Source organism: Cyanistes caeruleus, chromosome 5 (genome assembly GCF_971803275.1).
Source record: "Cyanistes caeruleus chromosome 5, bCyaCae1.hap1.1, whole genome shotgun sequence".
Classification (NCBI taxonomy): Eukaryota; Metazoa; Chordata; class Aves; order Passeriformes; family Paridae; genus Cyanistes; species Cyanistes caeruleus.
The window spans coordinates 22,950,786-22,972,754 of NC_141705.1; the positions used below are offsets into that span (position 1 = coordinate 22,950,786).

The window sequence follows — 21,969 nt, forward strand, 5'->3', positions numbered from 1 at the left end:
GATGACAGAAGGAAGACAGCTACCTAGCAAGATAATATATAGGAGAAACTTGTGTGAAAATAATATACCACTGAGGCCAGTGATGTACAGCTGACAATTCACAAAATGAAGTACAGCAATATTAAAGCATTATGAAGACAAAACTTGAACCAAGAAGGAATGTACTAATTCACCAGTGTAAGGGAAAGAGAAATGTGAACTATGAGGAATGAAGGGGAAGAAGGGATAAACAAAAGAATAGCTGTACTTTATAAAGACAGACTGGCAAGGTGCCTTTTTTTTTAAAATAATATTATGAATAAATTTTAAAAATTAAATTAAAAGGTCTGATTGCTAGTATGGAAAGCCCAGATATATTTTGAGCCAAAAATGTCCTGCTTCAGCTAAAGTAAACTTGAGTACTAGAGCAGGGAAAGGTTATCAACCATTTCAATGAAGTTAAACACTCCCTCCACTGCAGCAGACAAGAGAGGGTTGTTACATCAACTCCAGGATACCCATATGTGTAACAGCTGCCAGCCTTTATTAGAGGTCCTACTGCAAAGAATGGTTTTGACTTTGATCTGATATAGAGCAGATTTAATGGAATATGACTTTAGCTTCTGCCAAGGGACTGCTCTTTCAGCATATAAACACCAGAAATACAGAAAAAAAAGGAGCTCTGAGCCATACAGCCATTATCAAACTGGAACAAGAAAACATTGCACAGTGACTTCTTAACAGTGAGAAAAATAATGCTTCTTGAAACACAGTCCACTTTGCGTCATGTTAAAATTATTTTGTGAGTTGCTGTGGGGTGGTACAGAACATGATCTCATGGTCTTACACAACTGTCTGCTAACTGTTTGGTACCAAGTGTCAGAAGCTTTTCTAGCTCCATGTTTTGCTGTGGATTCTAGTGAAAGTAATACTTCGATTTCATAGATTGGAGAAGGTCTTTACCTGTTTTTTGTAACAATGTTTGGGGACAAGCCCTGAAGTTCTTTTCCTAGTTACAAATTCCTCCTTGTACAGGCATCTGACTTCGCCTGTTGCCCATTCTGTTTTTCCGTAACTATGTCTTAATGCACCAAACTATCACAAACATCCTTTTTGTAATTCAGCACAGGTTTCATGACTGTTTAGCTGAAGTTTTGTATTTAGTGACACTTCAGTTTTGCATGTCAATCACATAATTCTGTCAGTTTGTTTCACAAAGCAAATATAAAATATTTTAAGAAACATTAATCATCCTTGCAACCAGGAAAACATGAAACTGAGTTTTGGAAATAAGATTTGGAGTTGACACAGACACTTTAAAAGAATGAATAGTCTTTTTGGCGTCATCACATCAATCTACTACACTGTCTGAAACATAATTAAATATTATTCATAGTGAATTGATGCATCTTCCAGTAACTTCCAAGTCCTTAAGTGAATGGAACACTGGCTTTGTCAATTTAGAAGTTTAAAAATTTTTCCTACTTGATGAATAATCAATATTAGTGTCCCCTCCATTAAACAAGTGTCAAATATTTATGCTTCTTTACTACAACATGTGGTAACTTATTGCAGGTGTTCAACTTGGAGCAGAAATTTTAGCTTGATTCCAGCATTCCTAAATCAGATCTCCGTTATGCCTTCCTACATTGTTTAACAATTAAATTTCAAGTTTATCTGTGGAACAAGATTATGGCACTACAAGAACCTCAAATGAGAGGTGTAAACTTTTTAGCCAGTATAAAATCTCACCTCTAACTGATCCTATAATAACTAGTCTTGGTCAAAAATGTGTGTTCTATTCACTTGGAATATTCTTGGCTATTGTATTCCTGGAACCAGACTAGGTTTAGCAGAACAAAAACATTACAACTTGCCTGGCAAAATTTGTCTGTGTACATCTTGGGTAAGACCCAATTTATGCATTCTGTATCATACTACTTCTAGACTTGATTAAACCCTGATTCTCTTCAGCTGTTGTATTCACATTTTTGCAGTGTAAAGCAGCGTTACCATGGAATTGCATTTTAAGAACACCATAAAAAGAATTTCAGAGCACAGGAGTCTGTTAGTCTCATTACACAATTCTCACCCAGAATGATATGCTGTAACATCCATACACAAAGACTCAACAGTATTAAACCCCATCTCTTGTGTGCACTACTCAAGCCTTCGTAACAGGAACACAGTTCATCTCCAGTTCTTATTTCCCAGATAACTGGGAACATCTGAAGATGATGGCTTATGATTGACAGTGCTGCACAAGCTTCTGGAGCTCTTCTGTTTGGCCTGTGGTAAGGTTCTCTGGCATATATGCAAGGTATGTGTTGCTGTATCCTGAAGGAATGCCCCACTGCATTCATCCCCCAATCCCAGTTCTCCCAGTAAAAGAACGCAGTCACCAAGAAACTAAGTTGCCCTCAGAAAGTAAGGCAAATGCCAGTACTGGTTTTACCTCTTATTGCTCAAGAAAGGATCTGCTGTTTCCCCTTTGCTAAGAGAGGGAAGTGAGAGCAATCCCAGTGTAATGAACTTGGCCATTTAATATCTTTATGACTAGTCCACAAGTCACAATTCAGGCTTTGACTAATTCTGCAGGAGAAACAGGGCAGCAATGGGGGTAACAACACTTAGTTTTTCCATCTCTTTGGGATGGCTTGTGAAAAGCCACCGGAATCTCAGGAACACTTGCACATTCCTAAAGGGAACAATACTTCACACAACAGTAAAAATTTCATCATCTGCTTCAAACTGATGTAGACAGGTCTCATACTACTAGAGGCATACTAGTAGAGGCACTACTATTACAGGTGTGTGCAAGTTTCAGAAATGCATTCTGATTTTCTGACACCTCTACTCACCCTCCTGGTTAAGATGGGCCCTGAAACAGCGCTGTGCTAACCTGAACAGTCAAGGACAAGAGATCCTTTGAGTACAACTTGTCAGAACCCTCTTCTTAATCTCAAAAGAGTAGTGACCAGCCTGCCCTCTTGGGTGCTACAGGGCCAGGGGTAGCCAAGAAGGCACTCACCTGCAAAACCAAGTTGATCTGCCTCTTGGATCACAGTGCTTACAAGGGCTGCGTTGCAACCATTGCTGCATCCCAGGGCCATTACATGAAAGCAGCAGTAATCAATAGGGAGGAGGAAATGGCATGATGAAAGATGACAGTTTGATTTTAAGGCCCCGTAATTCCCACTCACTTTGAGTGGCTTTTGATGTGAGGAAAAACTTCACAGTAAGACAAAAAGCCTCAGGCATATTTGCCCAAAGTGCCAGATGATTGCTGCAGACTAAGTCCCTACGTGGAAGCCATAAACATGCAGAATCTGGATGCATCTGGTTCAAGGACACAGCTATTTCGGTCAGGTAACAGTGTCTTGTATTGTTTATCCAAATTGTTATACAAATTCCATAAATCTTCCAAGTAATTGTCCTAAAGTTCAAACTGTATCTGCATTTCTGTGGGTAAGCAGTTACAGTAATAGCACTCATTACCAAGACACTGATCTTACATCTTGTTTAACAATTGATACACCATGCTTGAAGGCACACCAGTTGAATAATTCAGAAGACATTATTTGAGCAGTTGCAGGATGATTCTCTACTATCCCAACACTGTATTATTCAACCAATATGTCTATACCTTCTACTCTGAAACCTGTTCATGGTCATCCTTCTCCATCTTCCCCTCCATCTCACAACCCCATGCAACAAGCCAAACACTGAGAAACACTGTCATCTCAAGGATTTTAATAGCACTGGCCAATTGAGAATAGTAACAAGTAGAAACAAAGTAACACCAAAGACAAAAATATCCCGAGAACATTGGAAGTGTTCATTCCCGCTAGTCAAATGAGGTAGGAAGCTGATTTATGGGGCTGAATTTATTCTTAATAATTTCTTCACAGCAGAGATTAACTTTTTGCAGATTCATTAAAAAGCCTGCTTTCAGATGGAATATGTAATGAAGGAAAAAGCTATCAGGTAACATTGAAGCCAATATTTGTTTTCTGTTTTGTTATCTGTTTTGGCCTGATACCAAATTACGGTAATTCTCCTTAAATTCAATGTTCAAACAAGCAGAATGCTCCTCTGCTGAAGACAGGTTGTGTTGCTGTAACTTAGGGAACACTTGCCCCAGGAATCTGATGACATCAAAAAAGTGTGGCTGCACATGGAATGTAGGCAAGATAACCAAAGAATGAAAACTGAAGATCTGCCAGTGGATCGGTTTGTAACTGCTGTCCACTGGCACTAATTACACGATTGATACCTGCAGAATGATCTGGTCTCCCGCAGATGCAGTTTAGACTGCATCAGTGCCAATGGATCACAATCATGGCTGGGACATTATTGGTGAAGTCAGTTCTACCTTAGGACTGGACCTAAACCCTACCAATTTACTTTCAAATGATCTTTTGACTTCAATGCCAGCTGGAGCATATATTTAACTGGGCAAAGAATCACCCCAAAAGAAAATAAAAAGTTGGTGAGACCAAAGTTCCAGTCTTTAGATCACAGTTTATACAGACTGTTTATAATCAGTTCATGGACTGATTACAGTCTATAACTGGATTAAGGTAAAAAGATATTATATTTCTTTTGTTTTCATATAATTTGAAATACTTAAAGTGCTGTTTAGGAACATTTCTGGAAGCAGAAATCTGCAGTTTGAAGGTAACTTTTTCACTTAAAAGATGATTCATTAAAAACAGGTTTGTACCATCTCCAGTAACCAAAAAAAATTGCTATAAAAATAGAGATTTGAAAATAGACTGAATTCACATGTATATGAATTCACAGGTACCATTTCTAGTGTAAAATTGGTTTCATTTATGAAAAATATATTTCATTAAAAAAAGCATAGGCTTACAGTATTATCACTAAGAAGATCCACAGAATTTCTTCAGTATCTATTATACATTATACTCTAGGCTTTTTGACAGGTGGATCCTGCAGGCTGAATTTTGGAATTTCACATGAAGAAGCAAAAGGAATTCTTTTGGCTGACACCTTCTTCCCAATTGTTTCAATCTGAAAAAGAAAATACATTTAACAAGTGAATGTGGCAAGCTAACAATCATGTCAACCTATGAGGAATCTACAAAAAACACATTTTATGAACATCAGAAAAAAACAAGCCACAAAGCACTGTGTGCACAAAGACAGTTTCTGTGATTGGAGTTGCAAAGAGTTTTTTTAAAAACCAAAACAACCAACCAGCCTTTTACAGGTGCCTGCTTAAAGCTGCATCTTGACAATTTGAGCATTCATCTGCCTCACCTTCCATAGGACTACAAATACGAACACCATAAATTGTTTCCGGGTATTCATAAAATGGGGGTTGAGACTCAGTTTTCTAAATATTTATACTAAATTAGCACAGAAAAAGCTTTTTCTCTCCATAATGCAGTAGGCTGTTTTTGAAGCAACACAACTCTGAAAGGCTAAAGGCAGCCAACATGACAAGTGAAGGCCTGTAACAAAGCCAACACACACAAGCAAGCTATGGCAACATGCAAAGAGCAAGGCAAATTCCCCTAATTTCTAGGTCAGACTAATATGAATCACTAAGGACAGAGTTTGTAGAAGACAAAACACCAACTCAGTAAGACAGTTCAGACACTCAGTAAACAAGCAGAACTGTAGCTTTCCCCTTAATTAATGCAGGTCAGATGCAAAGCTCCAAGACAAAATACTTCAAACTATTCTATTTTACCAAAATTTTAATGAATATATTCTAGGCAAACATCTGAATTAACACTGAAGAGTGCTGTTTAAACAGTCAAGAGAGCTGTATGTACCATATTTGCCCTTTAACAGCTTCAACTGCCTGGTATTTAACCAGGCAGTTATTTTATAAAAGCTGGTTCACAAACAGTATACATACCTGCAGCTTGAACAGGGAAAAATAATCGAGAGAGAAATTGTATAGCCATTTATGAGAGTAAGCACAGTACTCAGGAGTACAGGGAATGAAAAGTGACTGAAACATACATCTCATCTGGCTTGCAGATTTTATTCTTATGGTGTCTGTCAGAGATGCTTCTATCAGATTATTCTTGGATTTGGTGATTTTAGTATTAGTCAAATTCCATCTATGCTGAAAGTGCCTCAAGCCCTTCAGTCAAGGCTTACTCTGCTTTCCCTGTTTGAGACCTGAACAGACTTTTTTGTCAAATCACTAATTACTCTGCCAAGAATCACAGATCTTCCCATTCATATCTCCTGACAACTTTAACTGTAGAAACAAGTTATAATTGAAATGGTAGGTGTGTTTAAAGTTATTTAAACTCCAGTCTGAGGAAAAAAAAAATTAAACTACTCAAATTCATAGGTTTGGATTGTATACAATGAAATTGCTATTAGCATCAGGCTGTCTAATGCAACAGCTTTTAACAAGGGAAGTTAAAAGACTAGGGCCCTAAAAACTTAAATTTTGGGATTGTCTATTTGAGACAAAATGCTTTTAATTATTTTCTGCAGAAAATGTAGGTCAATTGTTAAATGCCTCTGCAATGATATTCTGGATGAAAAATCTGGATAATAAACCTGGATGACAAACTCACAGATTGGTTAAAAATTCAACTAGAATTTCATAGAAGAAACACAAAAGTACAGTCTCTGATCTATAAAGTCTCTAAGACACAGAAGGCTTCAGAAGAGAAGCTCCTAGGAGAACTACCACACAGATTAGTATTTGATAGAGAATTTGCTATTAGCTTGGCAAAACACTTAGCTAATAAGTTAAACTTCTGGGTCCTCTCTCTGGTATAAACAAACACTATTGTTTGGATCTTCTAGCTGATCTTTATCAAACACAAAGGACTAAAAGGACTAATCAGTCATCTCCTTCAGTCTCTCACGTAATACTTGAGCATTTCACTATCTTCAGATACATCTTTGCATTCACTGCTTTCACCTCCAATATCAGCCAGCTTTGTTACACAAACCTGAGGGAGAAGAGTCCAAAACTTCCCTTAATAGTTTGTCCAAGTGAAGCTTTCACGGGCTGATAAACATTTATTACCTGCATTACACCTGGTCCAGTGTTTGTCTCATGCCTCCAGTAAACCTGCTTATGTCTTTTTTGAGGAGCAAAAATGGTACTTACAGCTTACATTTACTTCTGCAGGAAGTGTGCTTTGCTATCCTGTTAATGTCAATTTCAAAAGCTTTTTTTTTTTTTTGATATTGTGATAATAAAATAAGATTCCAAGTATGGGCTGTGGCATAGGTTGTAACACAAACTCAGCCCTTCTGCTGGGTAGCAGCAGCAGAGACTGCAGGTCTGGAAGAAACCAGTGAAGGGGCTGGTTTTGGAGTCAAATATCATGCCTAGAATAAATTTAAGCATGATATTTAGCAGTTTTTCCCATTTATCTCCTAACTGTCCATTATTTGCCTGCTGCAATGAAGGACAGAGCAGCATTCAGATGTGAGATTTATGGTTGCACTCTATAACCTCAGATGTCTTTTCCAACCTGAATGAATCTAAGGCAGGTTTATACTGCAGAATGCTGATGACATAGCCTCAACTTCAAAAGCACATCAGTCTGTGAAAGGAGTAAGATAGTGGAGGAAGACAGTACTAATGAACACTTAAGAACAGACACGTTTACATGTAAATCCTCACCTGCAGAGGTTTTTTCCCTTGCTACTCAGTCACTGAGGAGGGAGAGCAATAGGGAAGAGAGCAGAAGGAAAGAAACATAAGAAGCATCACCCAGATCATTACCTGGAAGCCAATGACTTGTAGCTCATTGTGAAGATCATCTAGAACTCTCCTACCATCAAAGATAAAAGCAGGCTTGAGCATTTTCTTATGAATACGCTCATAATCCAACTCCTGCAAAGAGTAATTAAAGTAGATAGAATACATAAGTAGCATAACACTCTCTTTTTTCTTTACTTTAAATTAAAAATAACATTTACCTTAAACATGTCCCATTCAGTGCAAATTACAAGGGCATGAGCTCCGTCACAGGCTTCATACGGATCTTTACTGATAGTGACCAACCGAGACACTGTAACAGAAGGAAAATAATTTTTTTTCTGCATGTCTTTAGCATCCATCTGACACATTTCTGGCAAATAAGCCTCCTTTCTTGCCCTACACAAACAAGTGGTTTCGAGTCACTCACCTAGAGATTTTCTACCAAGATACTTAATACTTTGATTTTACTTATTTAAATAAAAGCAGGTCATACCTGGCATCTGAGTAGTCAGAACACTGAAATGTTTGAAGTCAAGTATTCAAATTTGATGTAAACAGTTAAGCACATCTCTAGAATTTGAAGGTACTGATGGAGTGTTCAAATGCCAACTCTTAAAAAGTTCATTGTCTGTACAACAGTAGCAAATCACAGTTTCTATTTAATACTCAGTTCACACTAGAGAAGGGACACATGTGGCTCCCCCAGGGGCTGTCTGAGCAGCTGCCTAGAGGAAAACCTCTCCTTCCCCTTTAATTCAAGGGCATGTCTAATAATGTGCACCCTTCATCTTTCATCACAGCTCAATTTGTTCCATTCTCGTCACCTCTAAAAGCCTCAACTATTCTCCCCAATCAGCTCCATTCCCCTCTCCCCAGTAAGAAAACCGAAGTCCCAAATACCCCTTACCTCTGTAATCATAGGTGATTATTTTAAAGTTTCTTTGAATGTAAGGGAACAAAGTAATTTGGAAGTGCTATGAGGGAAGGGAAAATGCTCAATAGTGCATTTCAGAATCACTTCTTTTTCTATTTTAGATAGGTAAGAAAGAACTAAGATAGAACTTGGGGTACAAAGGAACTGTCAGAACTAGTCTGTCCTTCTGGACATTCTTCTTTCTCTTCCTTTTAATTATTCAGAGAAAAAATTCTAGGCATCTATTCAAATGAGTATTTATCAAAAGAAGAACATACAATAGTTGAGAATTAGCATTTATCTACAAAAGCTACAGGGAAAGGAAGAAGAATGAGAGTAATCCTCTGAGCTATAACAGTCTTCTAGTAAGTGCAACCAACATCACAATGATGTCATGCTGAAAATGAATTTATAATATTTAAACAGACACATGTATATTGAGAAAAGTGTGGCAAGAGGGAAATAAACTTTATATAAGAATTGTTACCTTGGTTATCTTCTGAGACACCCGGTTGTGAGAGATCTAAGATGATTTGTTCCTCAGGTACTTTAGGGTCATAGATATGCAGCTTTGCTCCTTCATCCATTAAATACTTGCTAATGTAGATACTGGATGACTCTCTAGAGAAGAGAATCAATCAGTTAAAGAACCAGGTGGCGTGTTCCAAGTAAAGAAAGTTTTCAAGTATCATGATATGCAATGCCAGAGTTCTTAAATCATTTTTACATTAAATATCTTAGTGGCAACCATGCCAGCAGGAAGCCTGTAATTTGACAGACACCAAGAAGAACAATATGAAAAGGTTTGTATCTCTTTTGCTGAATCATCCAAGAAAGATAATAAGTCTGATGACTTCTAGTGACCAAAATTATAAAGGCCTAGAGTTTATAAGCTTTCCCCACAAACAGCAGTTGAAGAGTTTTATCGAGCTTGACCTTTACAGGGAAGCAGAATTAATCACTTCAGGAAATCAAGCTGAAACTTTGATTTCACAAAGCAACTTAGAACCAGCTGCGAAAGTGTTTGCATTCTTTTCTGTGGAGAATGGAAGGAGTCTGTCGAAAATCTATCTCTGCCTGTGCAAGTTAGTAAGGACTAGAATTATCTGCAACTTTTGCATGATTCAGGTGTGTTGGAGAGGTCAAGAATCAGTTCTCACCCATTTAATAAAGACTAATCCTTGTTACAAACCAATTCAGTCACAAGAAAAATAGGGTCCCATATCCAGCTATTAATTCAATTCAGTGGTGGGATTTAGCTGGGTGGCTGGTGACAGCAGCAGGGAATCCATATTGGTGAACTGAGCTTGCTTACCTTGTATCCCCAGTATCCTTTTTGAAAGCAAACCCCAAAATAGCAATCTTCTTGTCAGCAACAGTATTAAACAAGCTGTCAATAATGCGGGAAGCGAATCTTCTTCTCTGATAATCATTCATGTCTATTACCTGAAATTATACAAGCCATGATGGTACAGAAGAGAGCTATTTTCAACTATAAATAGAGTCTATTAACAATCAAAGCCAAACTCCCCAAACATAAATTTAATAGAGGCTTAAAAGGTTATCATAACTCGGTATCATAAGCAATCAAAGATAAATTTAGTTAATTTATCAAATTCTAAGATAAATCCTATTTAATGAGTGAATACTGATGCACATATACACATCTTAACACACATTATTTAGTTTGAAGGCTAGGATTTTTTTCAGGCTGCTTTTTTTAAAAAATTAAAACTTACTGCTTTTCATGTCTCAGCCTAGAACACAATTACATTGTTAGGGTACTTGCTGTCACAAGAACATCCCATTGCCAGACCTACACTTTTTTCATGCCATGTGTAACAACTGTGAGAATATTTTTAGCCTTTTTAATCCACACCAACAGATGCCAATACACAAAACCTGTATAATTCAACCACTTAAATGCCTCACTTTTATTATTTTGTTATTACATACAAGTGTTCAAATTGTTTCTCGGATGGAGAAGAGTGAAGGGGGGAAAAAAAGGCTAACCAAAATGAAGACCAAAAAAAGCAAAGATGCTAATAAGGTAGGCAAATCATGTACTTGGTATTCTGGTGGCATCTGCTAGGCAGCCTTATATTTGACCACCACAGACAAAATGGGGCAAGAAACCAAAGGGAGTTTTTTGACCATACCACACATCTGAAAGCTTCTTGGTCACAACTAGGAAGAAAGGTGAGACTTTCACTGGTTAATAGGGAAATGCCTGCTAGTACAGACTGGGTATCATTGCTGCATTGGAGCCAGGCCTGAGAGCATCCATATCTTCTCAACAATTCCTAACATTAAACCAGGGAACAACAGCAACCATGTTGATTTTAAAAAATAGTAAGATCTACTGAGTTCTTTTAGAACTGTAAAAGCAGACTGTGAAGTTCTGAATTCTAAGTGGACAGACACCCAACTGCAAAAGAAAGACAGGAGATGCTTGTACTTTGCATTTTCTACTGCTGCTAGACAGCTTTGCAATCCATTTGATCCAAGTAACTTAATTCACCCCAAAAGAGACTAGGCACCCACAAATATCAAATGCCAGTGTTAGGCCAAGGGCCCTGAAATATAAAGGTGATCAGCAGCTCAATGCCTAAAAAAAAGCTGAGCGCTGAAGAAACACCACCCTCTGAAAAAGTTGTAGAAGTTGTACCTGCTGCCAGTAGCGAGCCACCTCAGGTAAGTTCAGTGCCTCACAGAGGTACACTAAGTTCAAGACATCCTTCTGAAAACAGCTACCTCCAAACCCTGAAAGAGAAAGCAGTTATTTTACAGGTGACTAAGGTACCAATCGAAGCCAATCTGTGGAACCGAGTAGTTTTTGGCAATCACTGACAAAGTCAGCATTATAACTTTTCCCAGTATTTCACTGCTAGCAAATGTAAACTGTAATCTTTTCATACATACATACAGACATAATCTTTTCATACATACAGACTCCTGGACTTATTTTGTCAATTACAGAAGGCTTAACTATACTTCAGGTTCCACTGAAATCAATGGAAGTTTTAACACAGAAACCTGAACCTGTATGAGAAAAAGCAACTATGGGCTAGTCTCAAAAGTAGGTAGACAAGCTCCTGGGCCTGTTCTCCCCTCACCTCAAGATTTAGACTAATATTTTTCAAAACAAATGTGTTAGGATTAGGATTAATTTCTAAAAAGAAATTAGTTAGCAATTTCTTCCTCTTGCACCCCCAAATGGATATCATCATTGGTAATAACCAAAGATCACCATAGCTGACTAAGAAAAACTGAGACAGAGGGATCTTTGAACCTAGAACTTTGCACAGCAACCAGAGTCCCAGAAACAACACACTGTAGAAGGAATTATAACAACCTAGTAGCAATTTTTGGTAATTTTCAATCTATTTTTCACTCTTGCATAGATTCTATGATAAGTTATATGTAATAAGGTCTTTTAAGTCACATTTTCTAGCATAAACCATACAGAGAGGCTTCAGTCTTGTTCTGAAGTTTGAAAGTTCAATGCACTGATCACCACTTTATCACATTTTACACTCTCCTAAATCTAATCCAGAAATGACCATATAAGGCATTTAGTGCCATGGCCTAGATGACAAGGAGGTGATTGGTCAAAGGCTGGACTCAGTCTTTGAGGTCTTTTCCACATCCAACAGATTAGAAGCTGTCATCACACATTCTGAGCTAGAGGTATTCTCCTCCTCAGGCCACTGGCAGCAACTCCCAAACAAAACTGCAGCAGTTGCAATTGGGAAGACATCTTAGAGAGCACTGTCATCAGTCACGCTTCAGAAAAATTAAGTCTCCTCTCTCCAGTGTCACAGGCAGGGTAAACCATGCACTCTGAACTCTCCAGTTTCAGGTTGCTGGGTCTGGAGCAACCTCAGTTCTACATATTTTACCAGACAAATGGATTTATATTAGTATTCTACAGCAATATTTTCGTACATTAAGCACTTCCAATGCTGTAGAAAATTTCAGAGAATCAGATTACCTATTTCAAAACACTGCTATTGCACTAGTAAACAGAAGCCCAGTGGGGAAAAAGAAAGGAAGAATTTTTCATTTACCAACACTGGCTTTGAGAAATTTATTTCCAATTCTTTGGTCTGTTCCAATAGCTCTTGCTACTTCTTCAACATCTGCTCCTGTAGCTTCACACAGAGCACTGATTGAGTTAATGCTGCTGATTCTTTGGGCAAGGAAAGCATTAGCTGCCTGCAAATAAAAAGCACAGTAAAGAGTTTCATTTTTCCAGAAACCAAGACATCCACAGACCAAAGGAAATTGCTACTGAAAGGATTACTTTAGTATCTATGCAACTCCATCAACATACAAAAGAATATTGTAAATTTAATACATAGGTGCCAGTTAATGGGATTTAAGCAAAACAAGATAATGCTTAACTTGCAGAGTTTGAACTGTTTTATGACAGTAATCAGTTTGTGCAGCACTGGAGGCTTGCCCTCAGTGATAACTAACAGCAATAAAAGTGAGAAAAATACTTCACAAAGTTGTAATCATTGATTAACTAGGTCAGCTCAGAACTGGAAAAGATCAGTAAAAAAGATCCTCTGACCTATGCATTAGGTCCTCCCAACCTCACCTGTCTTTCCTAGCTGCATCATTCTAGTGTCAACAAAATTCTGCTTCTGAGCTTTATCTCACACCCTTGCTCATTGCAGATCACAGCAGGGAGCAACACTAACCAGTTTAGAAAGTTCTGATGACCAGGTATTGGTTGTGAGGATTTTTTCTTTGGGCACCCAATGCTCATAAACAGCACACAGAGCACGGACAGCTTTCTGTCCCTCTGGAGAGTCATCCCCACCAATAAGCACTCTGTCCGGGTTCTTCAGGTCCTTGATGGCTGTTCCTTCAGCAAGGAACTCTGGGTTAGACAGCACCTACGCACACAAAAAACAGAACAACAAGTAAAAGCCAAAAGCAATAGACAGCCTTTAAATACACAACTCAGAAGATTATGTTTACCTGCAAATCCAAATTAGGCTTAGTATTAGCATCAAATATTCGACGAATGCTCTCTGCAGCACGTACTGGAACTGTGCTTTTCTCAGTGACAATTTTATAGCCATTTGAATTCTGTACAATTCTTCTAGCACAAGCTTCAATGTATTTCAGATCAGCTGCTCGGCCTTTTCCCATTCCATAGGTCTTTGTTGGTGTATTAACCTAATTACAAATACGTGAAAGGAGAAGAAATGTTACAGGTCAGTACCCCTCGTGTTAAGAGGCAAGGTAAAATTGTTAAGAGTGACAGATATTTTCCTTCTCAGAGGAAGGAAAATGCTTCTACCCCAGAATTATTCTGGTTACCACATGAGATGAAGAGTTATTAGCTGTCTAAATTACCCGTTTTGTTTTCTACAGAAAGCTCACTGGTCTCTATTCAAATAAGATTTAAATAAGAGCAATTCATAGCAGCTCTGCAGGCTTTGGTGAAACAATCCTTATTCTGGAAACACCAGTAATTTCTTCATGATTATTTACAGCCACTTTTTGTTACGTGTCCCACACTAGGTGTGCAAAGACTCATGTAAGAATCTTCCAGTGAGGCAACTATAGTTTAAACTCACTTTGTAATGAAACCTAAGTGTAGGGCCAATGAATTAGTGTACTGATGTACACAGAAATGACAACATGAGGGAAAACACGTAGTTTAGATTAAGACAGAGGGTCTTTTCATTACAAATGGAAAGAAGAAATGGCAGCAAATGTGTAAAACAAAACAGCTTGTTTTGAACCAAGGACAAGTGGCAATATATGGGCTGTACTAGTGGCTGTCATGCAGACACATAGCATTCATTTTAGACTTAATGAATGAAGAGAAATACTGTCAGAAAGGGAGCTCCATACTACAGAGCCCTAACAAAGAAGAGACCTCAAGAAAAAAAGGGCTTTAATAAAAAACTTAACTGTGCACTACCAAGGCAAATAGCAATCAGTTCTTTTGGATTCTGCAATAGTAACAACCTTTAGATTATGAAAGGTTCATCTTTTCACTGAATCCTCTTTCTAGTGGTGTCAATAGCTTTGAAATATTAAAGCCACCCCTGCTTCCATTAATACACTATTTTGAAAAGCTTCTAGAAATAGGTCATCTTTGTAACCAAATAACCAGCATACAATTTTGCATGTCTGTCTAGGAATTTTATCATTATTATCAAGGTCCCACAGATTTCACCAGTACACTGCAATGACAGAGCTGCACTACATTCTGCTCTGACTCCATATACCTAACCAAGTTAAACATCAACATTACCATTCTGACTTACAACCTGTTCATTTGTCAAAGGTGCTACTGGCTGTAAGGAAAACAAATAAAAAGCTTACTTAAAACTTTCCCCATAGTACATAAAAAAACAAGGAGAAATCTGTGACAAATGACATGATACTGCTAACTGAATCTACACGACAAAACAAAGGCAACTTCCTAAAAGTAAAGCAACATAATGATTTGATAAGAAAAAAAAAGTTTCTTCTCCTAAACTTACAGAAATAAATACAAGATCAGCTTCTCTAATAGCATCATCAATACTCGTGGAAAAGAAGAGGTTTTTTCCTCGACAGGATTCTACTACTTCTTGTAACCCTGGCTGAAAAAGAAGCAATAAAAAAACCTGTTAAGATTAATGCAGTTAGAAGAACAGCAAACTCTATGCCCAAACAGCATATAATTTCAGATACAGAAATATTTCCTTTTTTATCTCTGTCAGTGCAGCATGTTTTCAGTCTGGCAGAAGTAAAGCTCCTGAAGATTTACACAGTAAAAAAAGCTCTTTCTTATTCAAAAGACTCACAATGCTGTCCTGAAACTTCCAGCCACACTGAATTGCTTATTTGCGCAGACAGATTTTAGCTTTCAGTTATTCCTGTGCTTCATGAGAAGCAATTAAAGGAATACCTGTAGAGTGATGTAAAGTAGATTCAAGAAATCTTACAATATTCCCTAGACTGCAAACAAAGGAGATGGTCCCAATTCTCCTTTTCCCTCTTTCCACAATCCTCCCAATATCATATCTAAAACTGCTTCAGCACAAATAAACACCCCATGAAGTCTTCCACCAAGTAAGCAAGCCCAGATCCAGTGAATGATAGGCAGCAGAGACACACAGGAAATCAAGACCACTCCTTTTAGCAACCACCCATCTTTGGGCCAGATTAAACTTATCATGGCACCACTCCTACAGTGTCAAAGGAATCACAACAGCCATAATATGATGTAATTCTTTCCAGAGACCCATATGGTGCTGTAATGCTTTCCCTTCTCTCAGACAAGAGAAGCAGGAGGTTACACATAAATGAGAAATCCTCTGTACTAGAATGGTCTTTAAAAAATGCAACCAAGATACAGTGGTCACAGATAAAAAAAGCTTTTACTTTTTGTTTGATTAGTCAGTCATGCACTTTCAGGTGGCAATCATATCTCCAACTTGACACACCTATCATGACATTAGATATTTAAGGAACTACCAGAAAGGCAAAGGTTCACTGTATGGAGAGAAGAAAACAAAGCAGAAACTTTCTTACGCAAGACATTTTTACTGTCTCACTTTATATCAAGTACCACCCACTTAGAAGAAAAACAAAGGTCAGAACAGGCAAAAATAACATATCTTACAACCCATTGAATATTCCAACTACAGTCTCACAATGGGATGCAAATAGAAAGGCAGCCCACTAGACAATTTCTGACACTGAAAAAAACAATCCAACCCAAAAAACCACAAAATCCTCACTGTGCAATGACTCAATTTTACAACTGTCTGAACTAACTCTTGGCAATTTTTGTACATTCTTTGTAAGCAAAGGACACCATTCCAGGAAACGGATGTTACAAGTCTGGGTTGGTTTTTTTTTAATAAAAACATGCCAAGGCGAGCTCTACTTTAACTCAGTCTAAGTAATAAGAGAAAGCAAAATACTTGCTTTCAAAAACTTTATTCATGTCTCACCTGCTAATCTGAACAATATACAATTTCGTTGGAATTCTGTATGACAAAGAAAGTCTATTCATCTTGACTTATTCACAGTATAGCTCTGGTTTTAAGAGGGAAGATGATTTCTTATAGCAAAAGAGCAACTGTTAGTACCAGTCAGATCCCTTATCTTTGGGAGATGAGTGAATATAAGTTTTCACTCCTATTAAAGAACTCAAATCTATAAAAACTGTATTTCATGAAAGAATGAAGAAAAAGAGACCTATTCTTTTATGATGAAAAAGTGTGCAAAACAACAAATGCTGAGAGAAACAAAATAGAAAAATGCTTTCCAACTTTTCAAATAAAAGTAATTCTGTAATGAAGGAGTGACATGTGGTACTTGGCCTAGTCTTCCCAGGCCAGACAGAAGACATATGAATCAGAAACATGACTTCCCTCATCTTTCGACATAGTTAAAGCTGGACAGCACACAGATTGGATTTGGCAGCACTCAGAAGGCAAATACAGCTTACAGCTCAGTATCACACATTCATACTGTGCTACAACACAGCAGGTAATATCTGCAATTGAGCAAGAGGGCTGTTATGATAAGACAGGTCCCAAAAGAAAGTCAGCATGATTTAGCACAATTCACTATATATACAATTACATTTTCCTTATTAGGCCCTCCATATAATCATTAATACACATCTTCACCAGCTGCATTAAGCTATTTAAAAAATCTGGCTTAATGAGCAATAGGGACAAGCAGCTGTTCCAGAAAACCCTTTTTGAAGGACTGATGTGCTTATAATAAGCTTGACAAGTTTCACTAATGGGCTATAGGGAAATGCCATGTAGTGGGTGGCAAGCAAACGCAACACTGGCTGGAAGAAGGGACAACAGTGATGTTTACCTCGTAGATTGGGAGTGTGTCTGAATTCCAGGCATTGATTCTGGCCTCATTGACATCCACAACAGTAACTTTGATACCGGGGCACATTTGTGCAATAACACTACAGGTTGGCCCACCAACATAACCAGCACCAATGCAGCAAATCTTCTTAATTTCAAACATGATTGCTCTAGTAAGAGGAGGGGAAAATAGAAAATCGGAAGTTACAAATTAAAATACCGGCCATCAATTCAAGGAGAACAAATAGTATTAGTGATTTCAGATTTTATTATACGGCGGCCCACAGAAGCGTTTTCTTACGGCTGATCTCCGGAAACGAACCGCTATTCGTCTCTCCAACCCGGCAAGGCTTTGGAGCCTGCCCCTCTCCGGAGCGCCAGCATACACAGACCACCAGAGAAGCGTTTCTGCGGTCGCTTTGAGTCATGACACCCGAACACCACCCTCGGGTCGAGGAATTGCCGATGCCGCTGTAGTCCCGGCCGGGCACGAGCAGCGCCCGCCGCTGCAGACAGCGCTCGGCGGGGACCGGCGCGGCCCCAGGCTGCGGCCACAGCGGCGCCGGGACCCCGGGCCGCGCCCTGCCCCTGCAGCCCCTCGGCCGGGAAACGGAGGCCGCAGCTCCCGCCTTCTCCCCGAAGAAAGGTGCGGGCCGAGCTGACCGCGCTCCCCCCTGACCGGGCCGACCCCGCGGGCTCCATCCCCGGGAGCGCCGCCCCGGCCCTGCGCTCTGGGGCGGGAAGGGCCCCCCAGGACGGCAGCGGGGGGATGCGCGGCCGGCACCGCAGCCGCAGCACGGACACTTACCGCGGGCAGGCAGGCGCGGTCCGGCGCCGCGGATCGAGCGGGAGCGCTGCGGCGGGGATGCACGGCGGGGATGCTCGAGGAGGATGCGCGCCGAGCTCAACGCGACGCTCTGCTGCGAAGGGAGCGACAGCAGCGGCGGCCGCTATTTAAAGGGCCGCGGCGGGCCCAAGGCGGCCGCTTCATGGCGAGGACGCCGAGCGGGGCCGTCCCGCCTCCTCCTTCCCCTGGGGGCGGAGAACGGCGCCGGCCCGCCCGCCTCGCACTCCCGCCCGCCGCGGAGCCGGCGAATGGCCGCGGGACGGCCCGGGCGGGGCAGGCCCGGCCCCCGCAGCGCGCGGGCGGCTGTGGGGCCGCAGGGCCCCCGGGCGCGGCTGGGAGCTCCGGGCCTGGTCGGGGCTGGGCCGCTGAACTGCTCCTGTCTTCTGCTTCAGGGTATTTTTGTAACAGAGCTTAATTGTGGTGGTTGAATAATTTTTTTGTCACTCAGCTATGGTTACTGTGAAGTAAAGAAGTAGGTGTTCATTCTCTCTCCTCTACCGTAGCACCATCTTAACAAAGAGAAGTGAATGCAAACGTAGATAGGTTACGGTAAAGTTCAGTGTTCAGGTTAAAAAAGTTAAAAGTCCAGGCTGTGAACATTACCCAGAGGCAGGAAATAAAACGAGCTTGTACTCTTACCCTTGTGACCTGGGTACTGCCCAGGGATCTTTTGCCTAGCAGTGTTAAAGTTCTCAGATACTGCTCTTGTCTTTTATGTAAACGTGGTATGCTATTAGTATACCTCATTTGACTTTGGGAGTAGAAAGACTGTGAGAAATCTGACGTCTTTTCTTCTCCAGTACATTTAAGTTCACTTTCACTGCCTCTCTCCTAGAAGCTGGGTGTGGGACTTTGCTCCATCTGCATTATTGTAGTGATCTAGACTTCAAACAGATTACAATTTCTAGCTTAAATGTTGCCAGACTAGGTGTATAATACGTGCATGTTCTTATCAAAGCGACTAAAGGGTTACCTTGTTCTTATGTGGCATTTTCATCCATAGCTCTTAAAATATATTTTTAAAAATTGAATCATTATTTCTGTTTTATATTTTATCCTGTTACTACTTTGGAGGATCTGATCTTTCCCTAGAAGAATCTCTACCTATTTGAGTACATACTGTAATCACAGGTCCTTTAGAAATGCCTGTAAAATACGTGTGTTTCTACTGAAAGAGCCTACTGAGGTTTGCAGTCAGTGCAGGATCCTGGCAGATTCCGTGTGGTTAGCCAAAGAACTGCCTGGCAAAGGCACAGGGTTCACTGTTTATTCTGAAGTAAAAAGAAGTCATACCTTTCCTCATTGCTTACTAGTACAGATGTCTCAGTTTTAAACACATCTGGGTTGTTGTTTTGTTTTTTTCCCCTGGGAACCCTAAGCAAAGCAAATAGAAGCTTAGGGAGTGACTCAGAAGTCAGTCTCACTTGTACCATCCTCTTCAAACCTCCATCTATCTCTGTAGGTCTCAGAATATCTATGAATGTGTACATTTGTACTTCAAGAATGTTATCTGGTCCCTCTGTACCAGCCAAAATCACTTCAGGTCCTTTAAGTGGTCCCCTGAGGGTGTTGGTAAGTGTGCGTAGTGTGTGCCTGGCACACAAGGAGTGGATTTTCTAGAAACAGGAAGGGTACAGTGGTTGTGTGCAGGGCCAGGTGTGTGTGAGGGACTTCACCTGCTGGTCTATGTGTGGGTAGTTAGGAGTTCATTAGAGTCAGCTAATACCTCCCAGTTACTGAGTTTGCTAAGAAGGAGGGTAAAAGCTTCAGAGCCTTCCTTGGCTGGTGAGGTTCAGGCATACTTACCTCAAGAGAGTGTCCTGAGAATTATAAGGAAATGTGGATCTAACTCTCCACCTGCATCTATGCTGCTTGCCAAGGAGCTTCAAAAGGGATGTTTTTTCTATCCGGTAATCATGGCCCATTCCTGGGAGGAGAAAGGTTCGGGTTGTAGTCTGTTATTTGAGAGCTATTTCAAATGTCTGAACAGCCCTTGGAACAGGCAGTGGACCCTATTCCCTTTTCTGGTAGCAAAGGACTTTCACTGATAATAGTCACATCCCTGCCTGGGATGTCGATCTTGCATTCTCTCTTGCAAACAACACAGCATTACCTGAAATGTTGACTGCATGATCTTGGAGGTCTTTTCCAGCCTAAATGATTGTGTGAAAGGATGATGAGGGCTGTTTTTGTTTTCTTATAGCCTACACTCTGGTGGTGAGGGCACTGTGAGTAGATTAAAAAATGGGCTCAAAGGCATTGCAATGAAAATGGCATGCAGTTTGGGTCTCCCCTCTTCTTACAGAAAAAAAATCACAATTACTGGATGGGATCTTCTTGGTTTTCCCATTCAGGCAGACTCATAATTTACCAGAATATAGAATTTTTTGCAACAGCATGCAGAGGCAAGAAAGCTTAAGTAAGGCTGCCACACAGTAGATGAGGCTGGTCCACTGTTGGCCATTTTTTAAAGTTGTAAATTCTGCTTTGTTTTTCTGAAGGCTCTGTGTAGACTGTGAATACTTTTGCAGTGCAGGATAAGGAAACTAAATAATAGGAGGAATGGGATTTCAGGTGTATGTTTTTCTTTAGCATTGGCAATTGACTAGGTCAGGTGAATCCCTCTTCCACCATACTGGGGAGTGGGTTTGAGGACACACCCCTAACTTTTCAGAAACCACTAAGCCAAGAGTGATCTGAATGCCAAAGGTGGGTGGAGGGGCCACTTTCCACCTCCCATGTACAAGCTGTTCCACTATGCAAGGGGAAAATCAAGATTTATGAAGGATTTGGGGGATGAGGGGAAAGAGAGGGAAGACAAAGAGCAAGTGAGTGCATGATTGCAAAATCTCCTGGCTGGCATCCTGATGTTGGAGGTCAGAGGAAAAGCCAGCAAAGAGCCCTGGATATTAAAGAAATTTTGAATCCCAGCTGGTTACTGTTTAATGTCAGACTGATCGCAAACCAGATTTAGCTGATCATTAACTAAGGGCACCTGAGTTTGTGTAATTAGTTTCTGACACTAATAACTGACACAGATTCAACAGCCACCATTGTCTGTCAAACCTTTAACTTTTGACCAAGTACAGCTGGGACGCAACCCCACCTGTAACTGAGAAATCTGATGTACTTGGCAACAGTCCCAGGCTGAGGCACAAAAGTGCCTGGAAGACCAGTTGGATCAGTATTTGAATCCATGCTTTGTATTTTACAGTGTTAAGAGACGCAGCTAAAGAGATAATTCAGGATGTGTGGGACTGGGCATGCATGTTGAAAAGGCTCCAACAGCTGCATAAAGCAGCCATATGCCATTTTTGAACACAGGCAGATGAGAACCTGAGCTTTACGTGTGCTCAGAGCCAACACTGTCTTGCTACAAGACACATTTTCTGCCTGGTGCATCCTTATTTACACTGTCACCTCGACCTCTCGTATTCACCAGAACATTGACATTGCTAAACAGTCTGTCAGTTTGTCCAAACATCTTATGCTTAATATAATATGGTATTTTCTTTCCTGGTGACAACCAGCTTCTCAAACTGCAGTTATGGGTAAAATTTGTTGCAAAATGCAGTGAACTTCTGTTCAGGTCAACATGCCTGTTTGCATGGGGCATGGAGTATCTGGACAATCACTTCATCAGGTCTCATGT

General features: G+C 40.1%; 1 protein-coding gene across 1 annotated transcript; it reads right to left on the bottom strand.

The window, feature by feature from the left end:
- Positions 1–3,715: 3,715 nt before the first annotated feature.
- Positions 3,716–18,605, bottom strand: UGDH (UDP-glucose 6-dehydrogenase). Its single transcript, XM_086888532.1, has 12 exons — positions 18,279–18,605; positions 17,472–17,640; positions 15,128–15,229; positions 13,605–13,805; positions 13,322–13,519; positions 12,683–12,830; positions 11,281–11,375; positions 9,928–10,058; positions 9,100–9,233; positions 7,918–8,009; positions 7,721–7,831; positions 3,716–5,016 (listed from the first exon to the last, which is right to left on the bottom strand). Exons 2-12 carry the CDS (start codon positions 17,631–17,633, stop codon positions 4,906–4,908), a joined length of 1,485 nt encoding a protein of 494 aa, XP_086744658.1. The 5' UTR covers positions 17,634–17,640; positions 18,279–18,605; the 3' UTR covers positions 3,716–4,905.
- Positions 18,606–21,969: the final 3,364 nt, after the last annotated feature.

Excerpts from the sequence above, each read along its gene's own strand:
- UGDH (XM_086888532.1), bottom strand. The coding sequence starts at position 17,633 with ATGTTTGAAATTAAGAAGATTTGCTGCATTGGTGCTGGTTATGTTGGT. Across the intron at positions 9,234-9,927 it reads AAGGATACTGGGGATACAAG|AGAGTCATCCAGTATCTACA; the intron begins GTAAGCAAGCTC and ends TCTCTTCTCTAG. Across the intron at positions 7,832-7,917 it reads CTGAATGGGACATGTTTAAG|GAGTTGGATTATGAGCGTAT; the intron begins GTAAATGTTATT and ends TACTCTTTGCAG.